Source organism: Alosa sapidissima, chromosome 4 (assembly GCF_018492685.1).
Source record: "Alosa sapidissima isolate fAloSap1 chromosome 4, fAloSap1.pri, whole genome shotgun sequence".
Classification (NCBI taxonomy): Eukaryota; Metazoa; Chordata; class Actinopteri; order Clupeiformes; family Clupeidae; genus Alosa; species Alosa sapidissima.
In genome coordinates, this window is record NC_055960.1 from 15330718 (window position 1) to 15352793 (window position 22076).

The 22076-nt window shown below is 43.5% G+C and overlaps 1 protein-coding gene across 1 annotated transcript; it reads left to right on the forward strand.

Moving 5' to 3' along the window:
- The first annotated feature begins 405 nt into the window (after positions 1-405).
- top1l (DNA topoisomerase I, like) lies at positions 406-21139 on the forward strand. Its single transcript, XM_042090557.1, has 21 exons — positions 406-564; positions 1052-1076; positions 5114-5210; positions 7199-7325; positions 9384-9427; positions 9854-9937; positions 10397-10481; positions 10639-10733; positions 11081-11196; positions 11937-12058; positions 12190-12312; positions 12571-12758; positions 13428-13572; positions 13942-14085; positions 15367-15552; positions 16688-16756; positions 16917-17031; positions 17716-17843; positions 18014-18108; positions 18539-18688; positions 19449-21139. Exons 1-21 carry the CDS (start codon positions 532-534, stop codon positions 19549-19551), a joined length of 2274 nt encoding a protein of 757 aa, XP_041946491.1. The 5' UTR covers positions 406-531; the 3' UTR covers positions 19552-21139.
- Positions 21140-22076: the final 937 nt, after the last annotated feature.

Below are 22076 nucleotides of genomic sequence, written 5' to 3' on the forward strand. Positions count from 1 at the left end.
GCCAATTTATTTTAGAAAATAAAATATATTGTATAATGAATATACACATGTAATAGCCTAGATGATTAATCTCAATGATATTGTAGCCTATAAGTTGCTTTTGAAAGACAATCAAAATAAGTTTTGTAGGCTGGTGGTTGGCTGAGCATAATGGTTATAATGAATCTTCACTTAAGCGTAGAACTAGCCTACATTAAAATATCAACATTGGTTATTTCAGCGCATGCACTCATAATAAATTAGAACCATACATCTCTGGCGCCGTCATCCATTGTTGCCACATGGCTAGTGAAGTACTATGCTCGAAACGTGGGCAGGACAATCAAGTGTGGGCATGCTGCGATGGGAGGAGTTTCGCGTCCTGTTCGTTTTTTCATCCTTTTTAAAAGCCAACGAGCATGCGCAGTGTTTAATTTTTCGGACTTGGTTTGTTACACAACTGCATCTTTCTTCATTCTGGCTACAACTCTTCGCCGGCGTTTTACTCTAACACAATTTTAACTTTGTTTTTAAAAAGTAGGATCGTTGGAAATGAGTGGGGACAATGCCCACAACGATTCCCAGGTAACATTTATCATAATTTGTCATGTCATTGTGCTATTGTGAATGTAGTAATTGTGGCTAGCTCTGTTTTAATTGCCTCCGCAAGCTATAGCTTGCAAGCTGGCAAAGCGAGCGAGCGAGCGAGCTAGCGTTTGTCCAATAAGTCAGTTAGCTACATATCTATTTAGCTTGGCTTTCTTTTTATTCATTTACTTGACAACTAATCGTTGGTAGTAAATCGACTTTAAAGTATTCATTGGTCACTGAACTTGATATTTATTCAGTGATAAATATCTTGTTTTAGAAGTGTTGTACAGACAACTTTTTGAGGAGTTGTAGCTAAGTAGCTTTAGCCATTTGAAAGCCATTTTATCAGCCATTTGCACCCCTGTAAGGTGGATGGCTAGCTATCCAACATTAGCTGGTATGCTAGCATGATAGCAAGTTCAAAGTTAGCAACCCACTGACATGACCCAACTAAAACCACCAAATATCTCTTATGTTTCAGATCGATTCTGGATCTAGGTATAATGGTAAGTATGAATCTAACAACAATCATGTCTTCACTAATAACTGTTTATAAGGTGACATGTTGAGTATCCGTTCTTTAGCTAACAGTCAGCTAACCTAGCCATCTAGCTTGAGTTGTAAGGACAGAAATGGCGTCTCAGAGACTAAGTCCCCTCTCGCTCACTGACAAGCGCCTATTGTTCAAATTGAAGCCTTTAAAAGCTAATTTAAACCGCATTTTACTTCAAAGTTTATACAAAATCACACAGAACCAGAGATTATTTTTACGAAAAGTGCTTTAGATTAGACCAATGGTCGCTATCAGTGGTCTTATTCTGCTATTGAAAGTAGAGGTTTGGGGGTTGAGGACTTAGTCTCTGCGCCATTTTCTTTTTCCCTGCCTAGCGGTCTGAACGTAGAGCACATTAAGTGCAGATCGACGTGATATGGAGGCGAAGCATGGACTAGCGTGTGGCACCATCTCAAATGCTATATCTTCGGCCCTGGGACTAAGACCTCACATTACTCTTATGTTATTTATTAGATCCCATACATTAAAATGAGTATCCTAGTTCTGGACGACTTTTGAAAGCTGATAGATATTCTTATGTGGATGCACACTGCCATTAGAAACCATTGATCTGTACTGTCAGTGGATACCAATGATAATTGAGAATTCTTAATTGGCTTATCAAGAAGATGTAAATGGCATACTTAAAATGCTTTGTCCATTCTTCTTTTGAGAATGGAATACCATTATTTTTGAACAAAGTGCATCTCAACGGGCAACCCCTCATGCTGGCAGGCCCTATTAAAGGTCAGCACAATGATAGATAGATAGATACTTTATTGATCCCCAAGGGGAAATTCAAGGTGATGTAGCCTTACTACTTTTAAGTGAATTGACATGCCACTGCAAGAATTCCAAGAAAATGTTTTCTTTGTTTTTTTTCTTCTGTTTTTGGGGCTCTATACTTGGTTATACAGTTGTTGTTGTTGTTGTTGTTGTACTCTTCTCAACATCAAGTTGTTAGCTGAGTCACAAAAGCACAAGCAGTGGGATGGAGACTGAGAGGATGAACTGAGTCATGAACTTCTACTGGAGGATTTGAAGTATATCTGATTTGTATGGTTGAGAGACCTGCAGGCTTTGCTTGTCAGTTGTAGTGCTGTGTCCTTTCAGCAGATGTGATGTTGAAAGCTTTTTTCTTTTGCATTTTAATCCCACAATTTTTGAAAATATCTCAGCAAATTGTCACTCTGTGATGCTTGTTAGTCCTCATTTTAGTTAGCTAAATGTTAAATGATCTTATTTTACTCTTGGGCTAATGTGTTGGGCTGTTTGCTTTCAAATGTTTTGATATAGACTCTCATATTCAGTATGAAGATACTCTAAAGTGAATGTCTTGGCATTGTTTTAAACTACTCCCCTAATGGGCCAATGAGGCACTTCCTGAGTTGCCCACTTCCATCACTATGACTTGGCACAAATAAACCTCTCGCCTCTCCAAGCACTCCATGCGAGCCACCCAGCTTGTGTGATGCTATGTGCAGGCCATGCTGTGCTAAATGGCTGGTCTATCAGCAGGTGTGTCGTACTTATCGGCCTGGCAGGCTTGCCGGTACATTCCACGTACCTGCCTCTTTTTGACCTGGCTTGGGCCTTTCTTTCTAATGGCCGGAGTGGAGAAGGAGTGCAGGGGCACCTGATGCTTTTTCAGTGTGCAGTGCAACAGAATCTCCTAAATGTCCCCTTGTTAGGAGTGACTAAGTGTGCTGTGCATATAGCCACTAGAGGGTGCTGTCCACAAACGCAAGTTACATATTATTCGAATGTTCTCTCCTCAGTCAACTTGAAGAGTGACAATTTTATCTTGCTCAGGAGAATTGAGAGTGGCTGGTCACCTTGCAATTTGTAGATAGAAAGTGAACAGCGAATAAGTAGCCGTTCTAGGTGATTGACAGGATGGAGGCATGTTGCGTTTTTACAGATCTTATCATTCTGTGGTCTAGGGTGTTATGTTGGCAGGTATTTAACTCCTGCAGGTTCACTAATGGTTCAGACTTGCTAGTTCAAACAGCTGAGCTTATGCCCATCGAACATTTGAAACTCATTCAGAACAATAGTTACCTCCCATATAATCTCAGATGAGATGCTATCAGCTTTTTAATTTGTCTTGTGACTAGATCGTCAGTACTGAGAAGCCACAGTTGAACTGTTTTTGCTTCTGTTTGCTCCTGGCAAAGTTTCTTTTTTTTTTTTTTTTTTCTCCCAGGGATCTGTGGGGCTCTCCTCTGCCTTTTTCTTCCTCCCTCATGTCGGCCCCTTCACCCTGTGAACAGCCCCTGCATGCCTATTCAGTTTCAGCGGCACCCTGGCCACTCCGTAACCCAATCTAGTGTGTTGTTCAAACGTCCGTCTTAAAGCACAGTGCTCCTCAGGAGAAACACAAGCTTGAACTTAAAGGACTCTGCTCTAAGAACAACCAACGGCTTAGTTTTGGATGATAAAGAATGAACATTTCTGTTGGGGACCAAAACTGTTAGTCTAAGTAGTTTTGTGTAAAACCATAAAAACAAAATGGCATGTAGTGATAATTTTGGGTGCAAGATCGCCACATCAAAAGTAATGTGGTACTTTAAAGATGACATGGAATGGTTGAACGCTGTATTTTACACTGTTCTCTAATTTTAATGCAATGTCTGTTTTTTTTTTTTGGTTTTTTTTTTTACACATTTTACAAGCCCATTTCCAACCCTATAATCAAGCTAGGTAATAAAATAGCCAATTTTAACAGATATCAAGCCTCCCCTCATACTTATGAGGCACCCGCATGAATAATTAAATGCACTTTGCCACAATCTAGAAACTTCTACCTACATCGCCAACTTGACGTGTAGAGGATATTTATTTGTTTATTAGGGTACATTAACACTATTCCATTACTCTACAGAAGCTAATAATGTTCACCAGTGACTGATGGTCTAAGCTATTTTTGGATGATGACTAGTGTAAACTTGTGATGGCAACCAAAACGATGTTATTTGGAGTAGTTTTGAGTGACTGGACTAGGCATAGCAGATAATATTGAGTGAGTCATTGACACTATCATAAATAATTCAAATGTTTTTTTTATTGTTTGCCATAAGGAAGAACCAGCCATATTAAATATAAGATTTAAAAACCCAACAACATACAGTATAAAGATGTCCTGATAAAGATGGACTGCGCTCAGAGGTCTGAGAGTGACTTTGGCACCCAGGTGTGAGAGATGTACAGCACTCTGTTACTTCCTACAGCCAGAGGGCAGACTTTTTTTGTTTGTTTGTTTTTTTGCTTTGGCCTCTGTAGTAACCCCCTAGACTTTCTTCTGTGTGCTACTGTAGATACACCCGTAGACTATCTACATGCATCCTTTGGGCTTGGGGCCTTCACCACTGCTTTGTCTTGCATGAGGGCGCTAGAGGTCGGTTAGTTGAAAGTAGGCCAGTCAGACGAAAACAATAGCAGGCACACATGGTTGCCGAGCTTTACAGGGAAGTCATGAGCTCACCACTCAGCTCATCTTCTCTGGTCCTGCTTAAAGCCAGTCCTCATTGAGTTTCACATTTTTCCACCATACATTTTTCAGTGGAAGTAGAGGGTTTTGTGTGACAATTTAGTGCAGTGTTCAATCCACATTTAACACTTAAAGAATGAGAAGTCGCTCTGGCTGCAGGTAAAGGAGGGTTGCATTCAGCAGAAATATGAACTCCAGCTTCAAATAAGTGAATGGAACTGGTTCAAAAGACATCAGTGATGTTCCTCAGTAGAACCCAGGGTCATAATGGAGAAGAGAATTGTTTCATGCCACCATTGTCAACAGTGTAGTCTTAAACTTGGCTGCAGTGAAGAGTGGTTTTCTTCACAAGATTGGGTGCGCAGCTTGTTGCTTGTGCTTCAAAAGTTTTTCCTGGTGTCTGTTGAATGGTGGGTGTTGGCAGACTGATTTGGGTGTTTGGGGTGGAGTTGGGACTTGCTCGGTGTAATGTGATGTGTTATCATATCTCTATTTGACAGATTCTCACAAACACAAAGATAAGTATAAGGACAAAGAACACAAACACAAGGACCATAAGAAGGACAAGGAGCGTGAGAAATCAAAGCACAGCAACAGGTATGGCTGCCTGCCCTTTACCTGTTAGTGGCTTCCTCTTCCTCCCCCCTTTCTGTGTGCTTGCTTTTCTTCCCCCTCTCTCTTCCCCTCTTTTCTCCTTTCTTTCTCTCTGACATATTCTTGTGTCTCCTCTTCTCTCTGTCAGTCTAAACCTTATCGTACTTACAGCAAGCCTCTCATTCTTTTTTGTTCCCTCCAGGTGGGAATTTGTGAGACAAAAAGGTGGACCTGTGAATAGGCTTAGACACAGAAGCAGCTTTTATATGGTCTTGTCTTCCATTTGATTTTTTAAAAACAGTAAAGGTGTCAAAAGGACCACGCTTGAAATGACCCCAGCTCCACTTGTCTTATGTTCACTTTTTATTGCTGTGTGCGGGAAGGCATAGTTTAAATATCGGTCCAGGAAGGTGAGGACTGAAACGTTGCTCGGTCCTTATCAGAACGAGGCTGAAACTCTGCCACAGCTATGTCATATCTCCTAGCCTAATGAGCAAGCCATGGACTGGACAATAAAGGTGTGTGTGCAGTGCTCCACTGCAGGAGGCCAAAGCGCATCGTGTGTGCTCACACATTTCTCGGCAGAGGGTGAGCAGTGAGTGTTTCTCTCTGCTCATCGTCTTTCAGCTGGACTCCCTGTTGGGATCGCATTACCAAACTCCTAACCAGCCATTTAGTGTTCTTAATCAGACTGCAAACAGGCCAGTCAGCAGCTCCTAATGAAGGTTTGCATTTTTGTTTCTGCTGACATCTGCTTAGTAGGTGTGCACCTGGTTTTTAATGCCATTCCATGCTTATGATTACGTTACTGAAAACATGTACCATTGCCACTGCCTTCACACTACCCCATTTGCTCATCGATTCCACAAAAGGTTTTAGGGTTTTTCGTTGTTCCTACAAGACTGTTACATTGGCTTCTGTGGCTAAGTCTTGTACTGTGTATGGATCGCTATGACCACATAGATGCATACATAGATAAATGCAGTTAGTCAGCCTCTGTTTAAAAGGCCCTTGTGGACAAATAACATTTGCTCAGATTGGTGCTTAAAGGAGACATAGCTGCCCAGTGCTGTGCCAGAAAGATTGTATAATGGTTTAACTGACCCCATGCTTGCTAGTGATATTATCATGAAACTGTGATTTTTGGCTTTGTGCTTTTGCATAATGCATCAGCCAACCCTTTGTGGTGTAAGAAGATTGGTATAAGAAGACTGACCCTGTTGAATTAAACAGCGCCTGTTATGTTGTTTCAAGCCCCCCCCACCCCCCTCTAATCTGTACATCAGTGCTTGGCAGGCTGTAGTTAAAATATTTAGATGTCATGAAAGCCCAAGTTTATGGTTTTTGGATTGGCCCATATGCAGCAGTCCGGTGAGTCAGCAGTATAGAGTGACGTCAACCACACAGGCCTCAGGCTCGTGCCGCCTCCGCCTGCCTGACCCCAGCTCATATTTGCTCTTCACGAGTCCCGTTCCTCTTTTATGTCTTTGCTTGCCGTCCTTCACCGTTCCCCACCAAAGAACTTTGTCTTTCTCTTGCATGTTCTGTGACTGTCTGTCTGTCTCTGCTCTCGGTCTATACACTTCACACACCTTCCCTTTTGTAACCGCTTTCCTGTTTTCCTTCTTGTGAACTCTCCCCCGATGAGATCGGGGCGCAGGTGTGGCTGTGGTTGATACGAATGTAAACAGACCACCCGCACTTAACCACTGCACAGATGTGCAAGTTCTCACATCTCAGTGGTTAAGCCCCCTCCCTAGATAAGATGGATGTGTCTGTGTGTGTGTGTGTGCATGCATGCATGCGTTGATTTTATGGCAATGTTTTAGTTCCTCAAACATGGTGTCTCTAGTGTTTTGACGTTTCCATGTTGTTGCCGGGTAGAACAACCATGTCTCTTGTCAATCCTGCTGTAATGCTCGCTCTTTTTTTTTTTTTTTTTTTTTTTTTTTCCCTTCCCTTCCCCTCCAAACTCCTTGGGGACTGTGCAGCGAGCATAAGGACTTCTCAGACAAGAAACACAGAGACAAAGACAAGCTGAAGCACAAAGATGGCTCCTCCGACAAACCGCGAGACAAAGACAAATACAAGGACAAAGAAAAGAGGAAGGAGGAGAAGGTGAGCCCTCACATTTTCATTTGTGTGTGCGCCCCCGCGTTTGTTTATTTGTGTGTGCGCGCCCGCGTTTGTTTATTTTTTTCATCTTTTATTTTGAATCTCTGACCTTCCGGATCTCAGCTTCGTACTTTAAAAAGGAGCCCTTTCAGTTACAGTCAGCAAGTAAATATGTCAGAATTGATTCCATTTCAATGACTAAAAGTAAGTGGGTCAACCCCTTCCCCCCTCTTAAAAACAATTAAGTGAAATTGTTTATTTCCTGAATAGATTTTAAACTATGTCCCCTCTCTAAATCTTCTTTCCTGCAAGATCACATGCATAACAGAAAATCTGTTTAGACTGTCAAGTACTTCAGGTAGTGGACTAGTGGACGCACTTGTTTCATTATCTAGTCATACTGGAGAAAAAAGTAAATAAAGCTTAATGCCAGACTTGAGTGTTGGGGATTATCACCATTATTTGAAATGATTACAACTACAGGGTTGTTAAAATGTGTGCAACTCCCAATATAAATTGATGCATTCCAGAAATGACGACGAACAGGCCAAAATGGAACACAGTTCAGACCTGAAATGGTCATAGGGACTAACGCTGTCCCAAATTGCATGCTTCTGTACTTGGAATACTCAATGCGAGTGCATGAGTGCCTTTACACTGATAATTCTGACACTGCAAGTGCCCGGATGGTGCACGCATAACGGTCAAAAAATTGTGTGTGGAGCAAGACTTTTTGCTCTCAACGGGTTGGCTACATAGCAGAAAGGGGAGGGAGGAAGCTGGAGCAGGACAGTGGAAAACAAACTTTACAGATGTACAAGGTCTTTGTAACAAACTGTTTATGTTTTGACAAAGTATGACCGTGTCACTGTTAAGTAAAGGACTCCATTAACATTATATTTAAATGTTGTGATGGTCATTACCGTGAAGTGTACAGACTTGGTGAGACTACACTTGAAATTCATGCACTATGGGAGTAAGCACACAGCACACTGCATTAATGTGTAATGACAAAAGTATGCCAATTGATGGAATGTAAGTATGACCATCACCAGCATGAAGTGGTCTAGATTGCATTGGTTTAGATGGTGGGATGGCCATGTACCTTTAGTAGGGCAGATGAATCCGAAGCAACCTTGGATGTACGCGTGCGTATGTGATTGTGTAAATGAAAAGTGGAAGTATGTAGGGAAGGGCAATTTGTCAACTTCTTTGTTTTGGGGTGCCCTCAGCAACATGTAATTGTGCAATCTAATTGAGGGCGGGCCTGAGGTTTGTTGTCATGTGAATTTGGCTGCGTGGTTCAAATTACAAGTGTACTGTGGGGTTGATATAAAAACCCTCTCGGACCAGCTACTGTGTGGTTTTCCTTATTTTATTTTATTTATTTTTTTGATCCCGTGAGGGAAATTTGGTCTCTGCATTTAACCCAATCGGTGAATTGGTGAAACACACGGCACACAGTGAGGTGAAGCGTACACACTAATCCCAGTGCAGTGAGCTGCCTACTTCAACGGCGGCGCTCGGGGAGCAGTGAGGGGTTAGGTGCCTTGCTCAAGGGCACTTCAGCCGTGGCCCACTGGTCGGGGCTCGAACCGGCAACCCTCCAGTTATAAGTCCAGAGTGCTAACCAGTGGGCCACGGCTGCCCTTGAAACATATGTGATTACCACAGCTGGTCAGGGAAAGTGTTTTGTTTAGGAAAGTTAGTCAGCTAGGGGTGGACAATATGAAGTCATTTAGCATGTGTCAAGCTAACCCTATGTAGGCTTCTCCGTGAAACACACTTGCTGTGTTTTCAATGGGTTGATCCTGCTGGCTACCCTGGAATCCTAGATTATTAGCTATTGTGAGTAGCCTGAACTAATTTGAGTTATTATGTCATTTTGAAGAAATTGGCAGATGTAATTGCACAAACATACACCCTTACCTCCCCTCTCCTTTATTTGGGTCCAACTTCAACATGATGTCTAGTGTGAACAGGTCACTATGGCAACACTATGGTCTGGATGACAGATTGTTTGGCTTTGTTTTAATTGAACCTCTCCTTTGTTTTTTGTAGAAGTCCTTGGAAGGCAAAATCAAGAAGGAAAATGGCTTTGCCAGGTGAGTGTGTAGTTTACACCTTTTGATAAGTGAAATCGGACATGTCTCTGATATAATTTAGTTATGTGTAATAGGAAATTAGAAGAGATGTAGATGGATAATACCTAACAGGGATGTCGGTAAGATGGGCAGGTCCATGAAGACCCTTGAAGACTTACAAAATTGATTTTAGAAGATGTTGGCAAGAGGTTATATTTGAAGTAGTCCCACTATACATTGGACATCATAACGCTGTAGAAAACTTGAGTGCCAGAGGATCCAACAAGCAGAAAGGAACAGTTTTTGTTGAAGGCCGATGTCCAACACAGTGCTTGGCTTGCAGTGATGTTATCAAGTGTCACTCTGGATGTGGCTGAGTGACCACTTAAGCTATAACCTGTAGTTGACTGACATCAACTCCTTTTTTCCACAACCCCCCACCCCCAGTCCTCCACGTATAAAATCCGAACCAGACGGTGAGGACTTCTACCACTCTCCCAAGTCCCTGAAGCGTGAACGTGACGAAGATGAGTGAGTACACGGACACACACTCACACTAGTTCATTCATGTGACCTTTCACTTTCCTTCTGCTCTGTAGATTGATATATTCTATGCAAATAATGCATCACAGTGATGTGCTCATTTCAATACTTGGCCACATTATGCAAAGTGAAGATGCAAGATGACTGCACAGGAACTTCTTTGAAGTTGAGGCTTTGCTTTGTGTAACCTGTAAATACTACTGCCATCAATGTGCATGCAGTCTGTTTATTTTGGCAAGGCATTTCATAACTAGTGATCAAGGCCTTTAGACAACTGTAAGGTGTTTAGACAAATCTAAACGTTTTCAATGAAAAGATGCCAATGTTTAAGGCGTGAGTGGCTATGTAGACTTGGACGATATTGATTTATTTTTTGCCTAGCACGAGGGGGGGGTGTATTGATGAAACCCCTTTCTGCTCTTTTCCCCTCTGTATTCCTCATCCTAGCTCTGAATACAAGCCCAAAAAAATCAAAGTAGAGAATGATCGCGAGGACAAAAAGGCAAAGAAGAGGAAACAAGGGGACGACGAGGCAAGTGGCGCCGTTTGTCCATCTGTCTCCCACGGGTTTTGTGTCGTTGGCACTTCACTAGCTAGTAATTCATTCTGGGGGTGCAGAGCCAGGCAACTTAGTTCTTTGTGTGTGTGTGTGTGTGTGTGTGTGTGTGTACGCTCCTCCCTCTTTGTAGGACATCAAGCCCAAAAAGAAGACCAAAGACAAGAAGGGAGTTGTTGCCGATGGGAAGAAGAAAGGGAAGAAAGAACCGGAGGAGAAGTGGAAATGGTACTTTTTTTTTTTTTTTTTTCCTTCCCTTTAGTGTTTCTTCTCTCTTCTCGTCCCTCTGAAGACGCCTTGTGTCGCCTTGCAAAAGAGGGAGTGTATACCGCTCCTATCCTCTGCACTCCTGGCAAATGGGGACGGGGTTGTGTAATGACTACAGCCCTCTGGCAAATCCTAAAATATGGATGATGTTTTCAGTTCTGGGTCGCAACGTCTGGCTCATTCACTCGCATACCAAGTCTGGCTCTCATTTTTCCTTCTTCTGTTTCCTCTTTTATTTTATTTTAACCCCCCCCTTCCCTCTCCTCCCTTCACTGTGTTTAATTCATTCTTTTGATTTGAATCTTTAGGTGGGAGGAGGAGAGGTACACAGATGGCTCCAAGTGGAAGTTTCTGGAACACAAAGGGCCGGTGTTTGCGCCTCCTTACGAGCCTCTCCCCAGCAACGTCAAGTTCTATTATGATGGTAAGTGGCAGCTGTACCGCGCCAGCGTGCAGTTCTGAGGCTCTGGGCAGCTCAGGGCAGGTGGAACTCACCCACTGTGCAACGCCTCAACGTTCTTCGAGGGGTCCAGTTTGTCCCGTTTCGGGCCAGAATTCAATACTGTGGATTAGTAAAGTTGAAGGGGAGGGAAGGAAGGTTTTGTTGCATTTGAAATCGTGCATTGCCATGTGGGAACCTTCTGTTTTTTTAAACGATCTGAAGTCTTTAATTATTCACTGTTAAAGCCTAAAATTTAAGCTGAGTTGGACATGAGCCTTAATGTTAGTCCCTTTCCGTGCTTATATTTATGTGTTTAAGCTTTGCTTAAGACTAATGAACTGATCACTTTGCTTTTCTCTGTGTGGACATCCTCCGTGTACCCACATTCAGACCAGGGGCATTCTATGATTTACTCCTATTCCTCTAGCATGATGCATTGAAATCCTATTCAGAGTAGGATTTATTTTATTTTTTTTTTCCCCAGGCTTGTCCGCTAGTTTAGTCAAAGCCTTCAAGCAAGGGATTCATGTGTCTGTCCATCTAAGCTTTCTTCCCTGATGTTGTTGGAAAGATTGAACCATTCTGCACCTGTGCTAGACTCCTGTGTAGACCCCTGTGTTCAGATGTGCCACAGAGACATCAATAGAGGCATGGCTATGGATGACTTTTTATTTTTTATTTTTTTGTGCCCCCCCCCCCCCCCCCCCCTTTTCTCTTCATAGGCAAAACTATGAAGCTCAGTCCTGGCGCCGAGGAAGTGGCCACCTTCTTTGCTAAAATGCTGGAACACGATTACACCACCAAGGACATCTTCCGGAAAAACTTTTTCAAAGACTGGAGAAAGGTGCCTCAAAAATACCAGTCAATCCCAAAAACAAACAAAACAAAAATCCCAAAGCAATTGTCAGAAAACAGCTCTGCCTATGTAATCATAGTGCCTTGCTATATTGTTGGTCTTGGATTCACCTCTCACAGGAAATGACATCAGAGGAGAAGGCCAAGATCTCAGATCTGAACAAGTGCAACTTCACAGAATTGAATGAGTACTTCAAGGCTCAGTCGGAAGCCAGAAAGCAAATGACTAAAGAGGAGAAACAGGTCAGTCTTGTTTTTTTTCGGTCCGCTCTTTCCTGGCCTAAATTAGATTTTTTTTTTTTTTGGTTAGATAAAGGGAAAAGTTAAAAGGTCAAGTGTGCATGTGCATGCTTTCGGTCTTTCAGTCCCTTTGACATTCTCTCTCTTCCTGTATTTTTGGGTTGTGTGCCTGCTGAACCAGTACCATACACAGGCCTCTAAAATTGCTCCCCCATTTGCCAACACATTTAGTACTCACGTTCAGGTCCTCCTTCTCTGTAGAAAATCAAAGAGGAGAACGAGCGCCTCCTGCAGGAGTACGGCTTCTGCATCATGGACAACCACCGGGAGCGCATCGCCAACTTCCGCATCGAGCCACCGGGACTCTTCCGCGGTCGTGGCGACCACCCCAAGATGGGCATGCTGAAGCGCCGTATCCGGCCTGAGGATATCATAATCAACTGCAGCAAGTAAGACAAGGGTCCTGTGCCGTGCTAAGAGTGCCGAGACATAATTGGGGAGAAAAGGAAAAGCACAAACTGACCGTGGGGTGAACATTGTGCGCTCGCTCAAGGTCTCTGTTGGTGATGTGAATTTCAATGAAATTTGGCTGAGTCATGAGGCACTCCGTAAAAGAATAATTTGAATCAGAGCTTGGGATATGGCAGCCTCAGCCCCAAACCTAGTAGAATTGTTGGATGTCATCTTTTAACGCCTGGAATGTTTCTCTGGTTGTACGTGTATAGGGTGGAATGAACCAAATTGGTCTGTGAATGGAAATGAAAGTTATTTGGAGCAAAATCCACTACAAATGTTTTAAAGGAGAATTTCTGCCATTTTGCACATGGATCTGTTTCATGAGGCATAGTCATAATCATGCCTGGCTGGCAGCTCTAGCTGTTGGCTGCATCAAGTCGAAGGTAGCCCATTTTTTATTTTTTTTCCATACCGACGGTGACCTCGAAACAGATCTATGTATAAAAAAAAAATGACTGGAATTTAATTTTTAGGTTCCCTGTGAATGCATGTGCTAGTGGTTTTCCTACTAGGATAACATTGAGGCCTGATGCTCAACAGCAGTGCAAAGAACATGCCATCAGGTGAAAAGAAACTATTATTTTCGCCCCTTCTATCTTCAGAGATTCCAAGCACCCCAAACCGCCCCCTGGCACCAAGTGGAAGGAGCTTCGCCACGACAACAAAGTGACCTGGCTCGTGTCGTGGACTGAGAACATCCAGGGGTCCATCAAGTACATCATGCTCAATCCCAGCTCGAGAATCAAGGTACCAGACACAACCATCATCCGTTATAATTTGGGTCCAGGGTTTAGATACGAGTTTCTAGTTGTGTGTTTATGTGATTTATTCTTGAGACGTTAAGGGTGATCAATTGGAGACCATTAGGAGTTGTTTGTTCACATTTTAGAACTCTGTATCCTTACCCATTGCTCGCTTTTGCTTCTGTTTGTATGTCTGCGTCTTGCGGCTTTGTTTGCTCTGTAGAGATTTAGTTTGTTCCTTCCTCTTTCTCCTACCGCTTTGCTTTAAAAATAGTCTCTAATGCTTTCCCTTTAGTTCAGCTAACTACCCAGCATGCACTCTAGCCTGAGCGTGAGTGCACTGATTGGTGTATGTGTGATTTGGTCTGTTCAGGGCGAGAAAGATTGGCAGAAGTACGAGACGGCCCGGCGGTTAAAAAAGTGTGTGGACCGGCTCCGGGCCCAGTACCGGGAGGACTGGAAGTCCAAAGAGATGAGGATTCGGCAGCGAGCTGTAGCACTCTACTTCATCGACAAGGTATCCCATGATCCTCCGCTTTCCTTTCCCTGACACCACTTGTCTCAGGCATGCAAAGCGGCCAGAGCACTAAAAAATGTCAATGGTTTTCTTTGTGTTTGGAGTAATGATCCGTCTTCTCTGAGGGAGGTATTTGGAAGGACGACAAAGCCGCCAGATGCAGTGTTGTTCATGTTGAGGCAAACTTGTTCGCCCTGTTGCACTGCCGTACTCCCAACCCCCCACACCGCCTTCATGACTTCAGTGTGTTTGCACAGTGGAGAGATGATTTAATTAATTTATTTACCTTCACATCACTCTAGATGGGGAAAAAAACCCTCTCTTGAATTCAGGTCTCCGATTGCTGCGTAGACGTTTCAACACTGATGTCTTTGAAGCAGAGTTGCCAAGGGTGCATTGCTGAGGGAACACTACTTTGATCAGCTACATTCATAGGATCCTTAGTTTAAAAAGTCGCTCTGAGATGAGCATATGCATCCTGTTTTCATTTTTACTTTTGTCCAATTGAACAATGATCATTTTTGAATAGCTTACTTGAAAAGCATGGACCTTGGACCTCTGGGGAGCCTTTCCCAAAACCATAGTTGCTAACTAAGTTAGCAACTTTGTTGGTTGCAAAACAGTTTTTTGCTATTTGCTAACAGGTTAGCAACTATGCTTTTGGGAAACACACCCCTGATCCGTGGACAGTTGGAGATGTGTGAATGTCTCTGTGCCTCCAATATTTTATTTACAAAAGACAATTGTATCCTTAACACTGTGTACGGGTGTGTTTGTCCGTGCACACAAAAACATGTTTATGTGACTCCTGTCTGTGTTCCTTTTTTTTTTTTATATATATACATCATACACTATCTGAATCTTAAACTCAAATGGTTCAGTTTCCTTTTTTCTCTGAACTATACCTCACAAATTAAACTTAACAAATGAAAATGTTCTCGTGTGTGTGGTTTTTTTTTTTTGCGCCCCTCATCCTTCTCCCAGACAGTCCAAAAGCGTAGCGGCTGCCCTTTATATAGTTTGGCCTTTTCAAGGTGGTCTCTTGTTAGGAGCCGGTTCTGCCTGGCCATCTAGTCTTCTCCCCGCCCCGCCGGCCCTTGCACTGTCTGTGGGCCGCCGGCCTTGCTTCAGTGTGTAGTTGCTTTGTGACCGTCTGTCTGGTCTCTTGCTGAATAGCCCTATACAGTTACAATTGAGTTTCATTTAATTGATATGCATCAGAGGCCTGTTATCCGACTCCTTGTCCCTATTTGTGTGTGTCTGTGTGTGTGTCCATTCTAGTTGGCTCTGAGAGCTGGTAACGAGAAGGAGGAGGGAGAGACTGCTGACACTGTGGGCTGCTGCTCGCTCCGGGTGGAGCACATCAACCTCTACCCCGAGAAGGATGGCCAGGAGTTCGTGGTGGAGTTCGACTTCCTGGGAAAAGATTCCATCCGCTACTACAACAAGGTTCCCGTGGAGAAGCGGGTAAGAGCCACCCCACCCCCCACTCCCCTGAATGCAGTGAAAAGAATCACACGTATTCAGTGATTAGAATTAAGATGAGAATCAACACTTCTCAATGCTTAGGAAAGGTGCTTTAATGCTTCTTTTCCAAGGTCCTCTAATATAGGGTACACCTATTTATACTGAAAGGTCTAAGAGACAAAAGACGGTTAAGTCCCACAATTCCTTGCACCTGGTAATTAACCAGACAGCGTGAGGTCAAGGAAAAGTGGATAGTAAAAAAACAATGGGACAGAAAATCTGAATCCAACCATGGTCTTCTCATTCCTCTTCACATTCAATGAGGAGGTGCAGCAGCATCTATCTGTGTGCTGAGTATGTGTGGTTTTGGTACGGAAAGGTTTCTCTCCAATTCCACAGCTCTGCTCTATGTCGTTAATAGTGTTGCACAAGTCTCACATGTGATGCACCAAATGGGTGTAAACTGGGAAGAAGGTAGAATGGCTGCCATCTTGTTTTTACTAATCCAGCTGCTTGCCATTCCCCCATGCTCATAGGAGTGCCTTAAAATGACCGTAACCAAGGTCTGAGCGTAGTTTGACCACATTGCTGAGGACGGGGATATTGCAATAATTGGTGAATTTCTGGTAAATAAAGGATCCCCTAGGTTGTCGCTCAAAACCAACCCCAGTTATAATGGATGCACTTGCTGCTGTCCTTGGCATGTCTGTTAGAGTGATGTCCTTGACTGGATTAAGCATGAAGTTCATAATCAGTGCTTGCTCATCTGGTATTATAATTTCAGATATGCCGAACAATATTTTTTAGTTATTTATTTACTTGGCTCATGCTTTTATCCAAAGCGACTTGGATATATCAATTATTTCAAGGGGTCAGTCTCCCTGGAACAACTGGGGTAAAGTGCCTTGCTCAAGGGCACAATGGTGACGGCCAGGAATCAAACCCTTTTTCTGGTTACTGCATGCTAGCCCGTCTCCTTACCCACTACACCATCACTGCCCTATGGTTTTTCTTTCCCCTCCAACGGCAATAACTGGCATGTGAGGCTGCGTGAAGGCACAGAAAATGAGTGGGTGTGCTGTATGTGTTTGGCTTTGTGTTCCCATGTCTCTGACACGTCTGTGTTCTTTGCCAGGTTTTCAAGAACCTTCAGCTGTTTATGGAGAACAAGCAGCCAGAAGATGACCTGTTTGACCGCCTTAACGTAAGCAACAGATGGACATATTTATAAAATAATCGCTTTCCATAAAAACAATCGTGTGGATTTGTGTGATTTCAAGACCATTTCCAGAGAAAATATTGTGAACTGGTGCTTTGTTTCTCCTCCTTCCTCATGGTCTGTTATTCCCTGGTTCACTCTCTAGACCTCCATTTTGAACAAGCACCTCCAGGAGCTAATGGACGGCCTGACGGCAAAAGTGTTCCGTACCTACAACGCCTCCATCACCCTGCAGCAGCAGCTCAAAGAGCTGACCACTCGTAAGTGCTGCGTGACCCTACATGTGACCGTTGACCCTGCGTGCCACTTTCCCCTTGCATTACCACACCCCCCAATCTGGATCTAACTGTCTTTCCTAGAGAGTTCTAATATACTTTCCCAGAGTGCCAACTGGCTCATCCTGCAAAATGGCCGCCAAGCAGTTAATACATGCCAGTATAAATAAAGGGGGCGGGGGGGTTGAACATTTCTGTACAACATAAGACGCAGTCTTTGCTTTGCCCCAGACTCCAACCAAAGGTCCTTCCTGTTTAAACAAAAAAAAAAAAAAGCTGACTTTAAACTGACCTATGGTGAAATAAATAAAAAAAACCTTGTCAGATGTGTGAATGAGTTGGTGAAGAAAGGAGTTTTCGCAGCACCACTGTGTTTGTGTGGAGCGCTTCACTCTGTGGCTGCGTGCAGTTCCGAGCCCTGCTGCCTCAGCCAGCTCCAGATGTTTGGCCTGGTGTGTCCCTTTTGTCTTCACAGCTCACTTCATACCTCCTTGCCAAAAATGAGTGAGTGGGTTGGGGTGCACGTCTGGCTTTTTGGAAGCACTTTGCCACATTGGAAGCTTCCAGAGGAAACTGCACGCTCTTGCTGCCGTAATGGCTTGGCGTACCGTAGGACGAGGTGCCAGTGTCTTGCTTGTAACTGTTACTATCCGCTCATTCTTTATTTAGCCGACGAGAACGTCCCTGCCAAGATCCTCTCCTACAATCGCGCCAACCGGGCTGTAGCCATCCTGTGCAACCACCAGAGGGCGCCTCCAAAAACCTTTGAGAAGTCCATGCAGAACCTGCAGACCAAGGTGAGAAGCCGAAGCCAGCAGAGCGTGACCCTTCGAAAAGGAGCCGCCTGTGTGCCTCGGGGCAGCCGTGCAGTCTGTGGAGGCCGTGATCTGCTTTTGTCAGGAGGGGTTTAATTATGCCGTAATCATGTTTTTGTTCTCTCTGTTGTCTCTGTGTCCACTGTAAACAGATCGATGCTAAGAAGGACCAGCTTGCCGACGCGAAGCGAGAGCTGAAGAGTGCCAAGGCGGACGCCAAAGTACGGAGGGACGAGAAGGCCAAGAAGTATGTAGCAGCCTTGATTTCTAAAGCCAAGAATTTCTTTTTTTTTTTTTTTTTTGATGCTTATCTTGATTTCACTCAATGCATTTTGGGAGGCCAAATGAGGCGACAGAGCCCAACGGGGCCTGAATGTGTCGCTTTTCAGTGGAGCCACACAGCTGGCTGATTTGGATGTGAAAGGAATTTGCCAATTCTCTCGGGTGGTGGCTGAGGCCCCTTTGTGAAGACATGAAAGATTTAAAGGAGATTAAACAGAAAATTACAAAAGTGTGCTCTCTGTCTGTGTGTGTGGTCTCTCTCTCTCTCTCTCTCTCTCTCTCTCTCTCTCTCTCTCTCTCTCTCTCTCTCTCTCTCTCTCTCTCTCTCTCTCTCTCTCTCTCTCTCTCTCTCTCTCTCTCTCTCTCTCTCTCTCTCTCTCTCTCTCTCTCTCCAGGGCTGTGGAGACCAAGAAGAAGGCGGTGCAGAGGATAGAAGAGCAGCTGATGAAGCTGGAGGTGCAGGCCACCGACCGCGAGGAGAACAAGCAGATCGCCCTCGGCACCTCCAAGCTCAACTATCTTGACCCACGCATCTCCATCGCCTGGTAAGCCCATAGCCTTATGTATATGCATAGACTTGATCTCCATCGCCCGCTTACACCACTCATGTGGAGGTCGTGTGCGCTCAGAGCTCATGACAAAGCTGGGAATAATTTGGAGGGTGTTAGAATGTGAAAGCTGGCAAAAGAATAGAAATTCAGGAAATATTTCCAAAACTGAATGTCTAAATTATGAATAATACATTTATTTGCAAATAAATCCTTTGAAAATTACCATTTTGACCTGTAAGCCTGGCAAGCCGTGGGCAGCTGTGTCCCACTGGTTAGCACTCGGGACTTGTAACCGGAGGGTTGCCGGTTCGAGCCCCGACCAGTGGGCCGCGGCTGAAGTGCCCTTGAGCAAGGCACCTAACCCCTCACTGCTCCCCGAGTGCCACCGTTGAAGCAGGCAGCTCACTGCGCCGGGATTAGTGTGTGCTTCACCTCTCTGTGTGTTCACTGTGTGCTGTTTGTGTTTCACTAATTCACCGATTGGGTTAAATGCAGAGACCAAATTTCCCTCACAGGATCAAAAAAGTGTATTTATACTTATACATACTTCTACTTAAGATATGGTAAAGAATGAATAATAATGGTTAATAATCAGGAAGGGCATCTTGCAAAAAATATGCCCTCACTCACCTTGTTTTATTTTTCTCTCGCTCAAATGCACTTATTCACTTGCATTCTGGAGGTCATTTCTGTATATGTATATTGCACATTGATCTAATATATGGTAAATTAATGTGGTGTTTTTCATTTACAGGTGCAAGAAATGGGGCATTCCTGTTGAAAAGATCTACAACAAAACTCAACGAGAGAAGTTTGCCTGGGCTATCGACATGGCTGAGGAGGACTATGAGTTTTAAAAAGCCTGCTTTGCGGTTTAATTTTTTATGGTTTCATGTGTATTTCCTCCCTTTTTTTTGTTTTTAAAATGCCTTTCTAGCTGAAGTGATTTCAACAGGTGCCCATACCTGTTGCAGAAAAGAGTATTGAGTGTGATTAGATGACTTGTTGAAACGTTAAAATATGAAAAAAGAAAAGTGAATATAGAGGAAGGCCACTGTGTGTGTGTGGGGGGGGGATCCGGTCCAGGGCTCGAGGACTCTGTTTGACCAGAGTACTTAGTCTGTTGACTGGATAGGGGGCTCGATGTGTAGGGTCTGTGGGACAGATCCTACCTGTACTCTCCTCTCTAGCTCCACCTGTTTCCAGGTGGTAAGGTCTAGAGTCCAGGTGTACATCCTGTCTGGCCCTCACTCCTCTTTAACCCTACCATGGGCCTGTGATGGCGTGTGTAAGCACTCAACGCCACTGGTCCTCTAGCTACTGTAGTCAATATCCAACTGCGTTGTGTATCTTTGGGGAAAGAAAAAAACAAATGTTTGTCTGTATTTTTAGCCCTCCTGTACAATTAATTAATTCTATATTTTAATAGAAAAAAAAAGATGAATCAAAAAATTTCCCTAAGTGGACCCATGGCCTTTTCTTAGGAAATGAAATGTGTACTCCACATGAGTTTTTATGATGTTTGATGACAATGGTGGCGTGGGGCATAAAAAAAAATAGGCTACCTTAACAAGGTGTGTGTGCGTGCGCGCGTGTGTTTGTTTGTTTGTCTCTGTGGTGTGTGTGTCGGTTTTCTGATGGAGGAATGAAGTGAAACATGAGTTAGATGAACTGGACCGGACAGTCAGACCCAAACTAAACTTGGAGGCTTGCTAGAGCAACTGGGGAAATGCTACACTTAAGACAATATTTACATATGCAGGCAGAATGTGAAATCCTTTTTTCTTTTTTTTTCCCTTTTCTTTGTTTTTTTTTTTTTGTTAACAATTTACAGTTTCTATCAGGGACTTGTTTTCAATGTAAATGTGAACCAATATATTTCCCTATGCATTGCCACAAAAACCTATGGTTATTTCTGCATTGCTCTTGAGTCTTCAGTGGGTTTTAACTTAAATCCTTTTTGATGACTGTTTCCAAGAGGAATTTAAGAAAACTCCCTTATCTGTTACTTGAAATCACTTATTTTATTGTATTGTTTTTTTGGGGAGGGGGGGGGGGGGCGGTGGTAGCTCAATGGAAGATTCTTGTTTTTATTTTTGGTTTCTTTTCCAAAATGGTATGTGAGGGATATCAACTTTGCCAAAAAATAGTCTGAGTTACAGTTGTAGGCAGTTTTATTTTTAATTGTGTAAAGAATGAGAAAATAACATATTTTAACATGAATTGTAATGTGAATTCTCCATGATGTTTTATTCCATTGTTTTTGTTTTGGATGCAGCGAAAGTGATTGAGAAGAGTGTTAACACAGGCAGTTTCTTATTCTCCCTCTTTCTGCCCGTGTATCAGATCTTTTTCATAATCTCCAATCATCATGTTTCATTTAATTTGTTTTTGTTTTATTTTCCTCATTTGTAGGTTATTTAAGAATAAAAACCCTACAATTCATTCCTCTCTGGCCCATTTCCTGTTGTCATTGTGTGCCTATGTTGGCTATACATTTTTACAGTACTTGTGGAACTAGTGTTTCCTTCTGGGGGAGTGCCACTATCTCCAACTCTTTGGGAAAATTAAAAGGTATGCATAAGGGAAGACATTTTGTGTCCGTCGGTCTTCGTGAGCCACTTGGCAGTGGCTGGATGAAAGACTTCCTGTGTTCCAGGAACCCAGCGAGGGGAGCAGCAAGTCTGTGCTGCTCTGAACAGGGCCCCGCAGGAAGAATCGCCAGGGAAGAAAAGACCCACACTGTTTGTCTTGGAAAGAGGGGGCCAGAGTACATGTAGCGATCGCTGGCTAATGCCTTGGGCTAGGGTTCATCCTTGCACTTTTTTTTCCCCCTCTTATTTGTGGTCTTTAGGAAGGGGAGTGGGTGAGCCCACTTAACCAACCCTGACAGCACTATATTGCCATTAAGATGGGTTGACCATTAAGTGCAGGGAGAGATGTGATGTACAGACAAAAAGTTATTTGGGGTGGGGGGTTACTGAATCCCACACACGTCGTCCGCTATCCCCCCCCCCCCCCCTTGAGAAGATGGAACAGAGGAAATTTCTGCAAGTTCTGTAGAGAAAGTGGTGCCTTAAGGAGGTTAACAAGGACAAGCCTGACTAAATTATAAATTCCTCCATGGCAACATCAGGCACAGTGTTGTATAGGTTTTCTCCCAGAGTGTTGACGTTTATCCCCCTTCCCCAGATATTCCTTGTGAATGTTTGGTTTGTTTATGTTCACCATAATTTACATCCCAATATCTGCATCTCAATAAAAAAAAAACCTGTGGTCCATGAAGTAGACAGACTGTTAAAACAGCATCCATCTTGTGAGTTGGAACTTGTTTTATGCTTTTATTTGTTCCCCAGGTTTTGAACATTTTGCTTGTCTGTGT

What these genes read in the sequence shown, in the direction of transcription:
- top1l (XM_042090557.1), top strand. Translation starts at nt 532, where the DNA reads ATGAGTGGGGACAATGCCCACAACGATTCCCAG. An exon ending in ATGCCCACAACGATTCCCAG is followed by an intron (nt 565 to 1,051) that starts GTAACATTTATC and finishes CTTATGTTTCAG; the next exon opens with ATCGATTCTGGATCTAGGTA. An exon ending in GCTCAAAGAGCTGACCACTC is followed by an intron (nt 17,032 to 17,715) that starts GTAAGTGCTGCG and finishes TTCTTTATTTAG; the next exon opens with CCGACGAGAACGTCCCTGCC.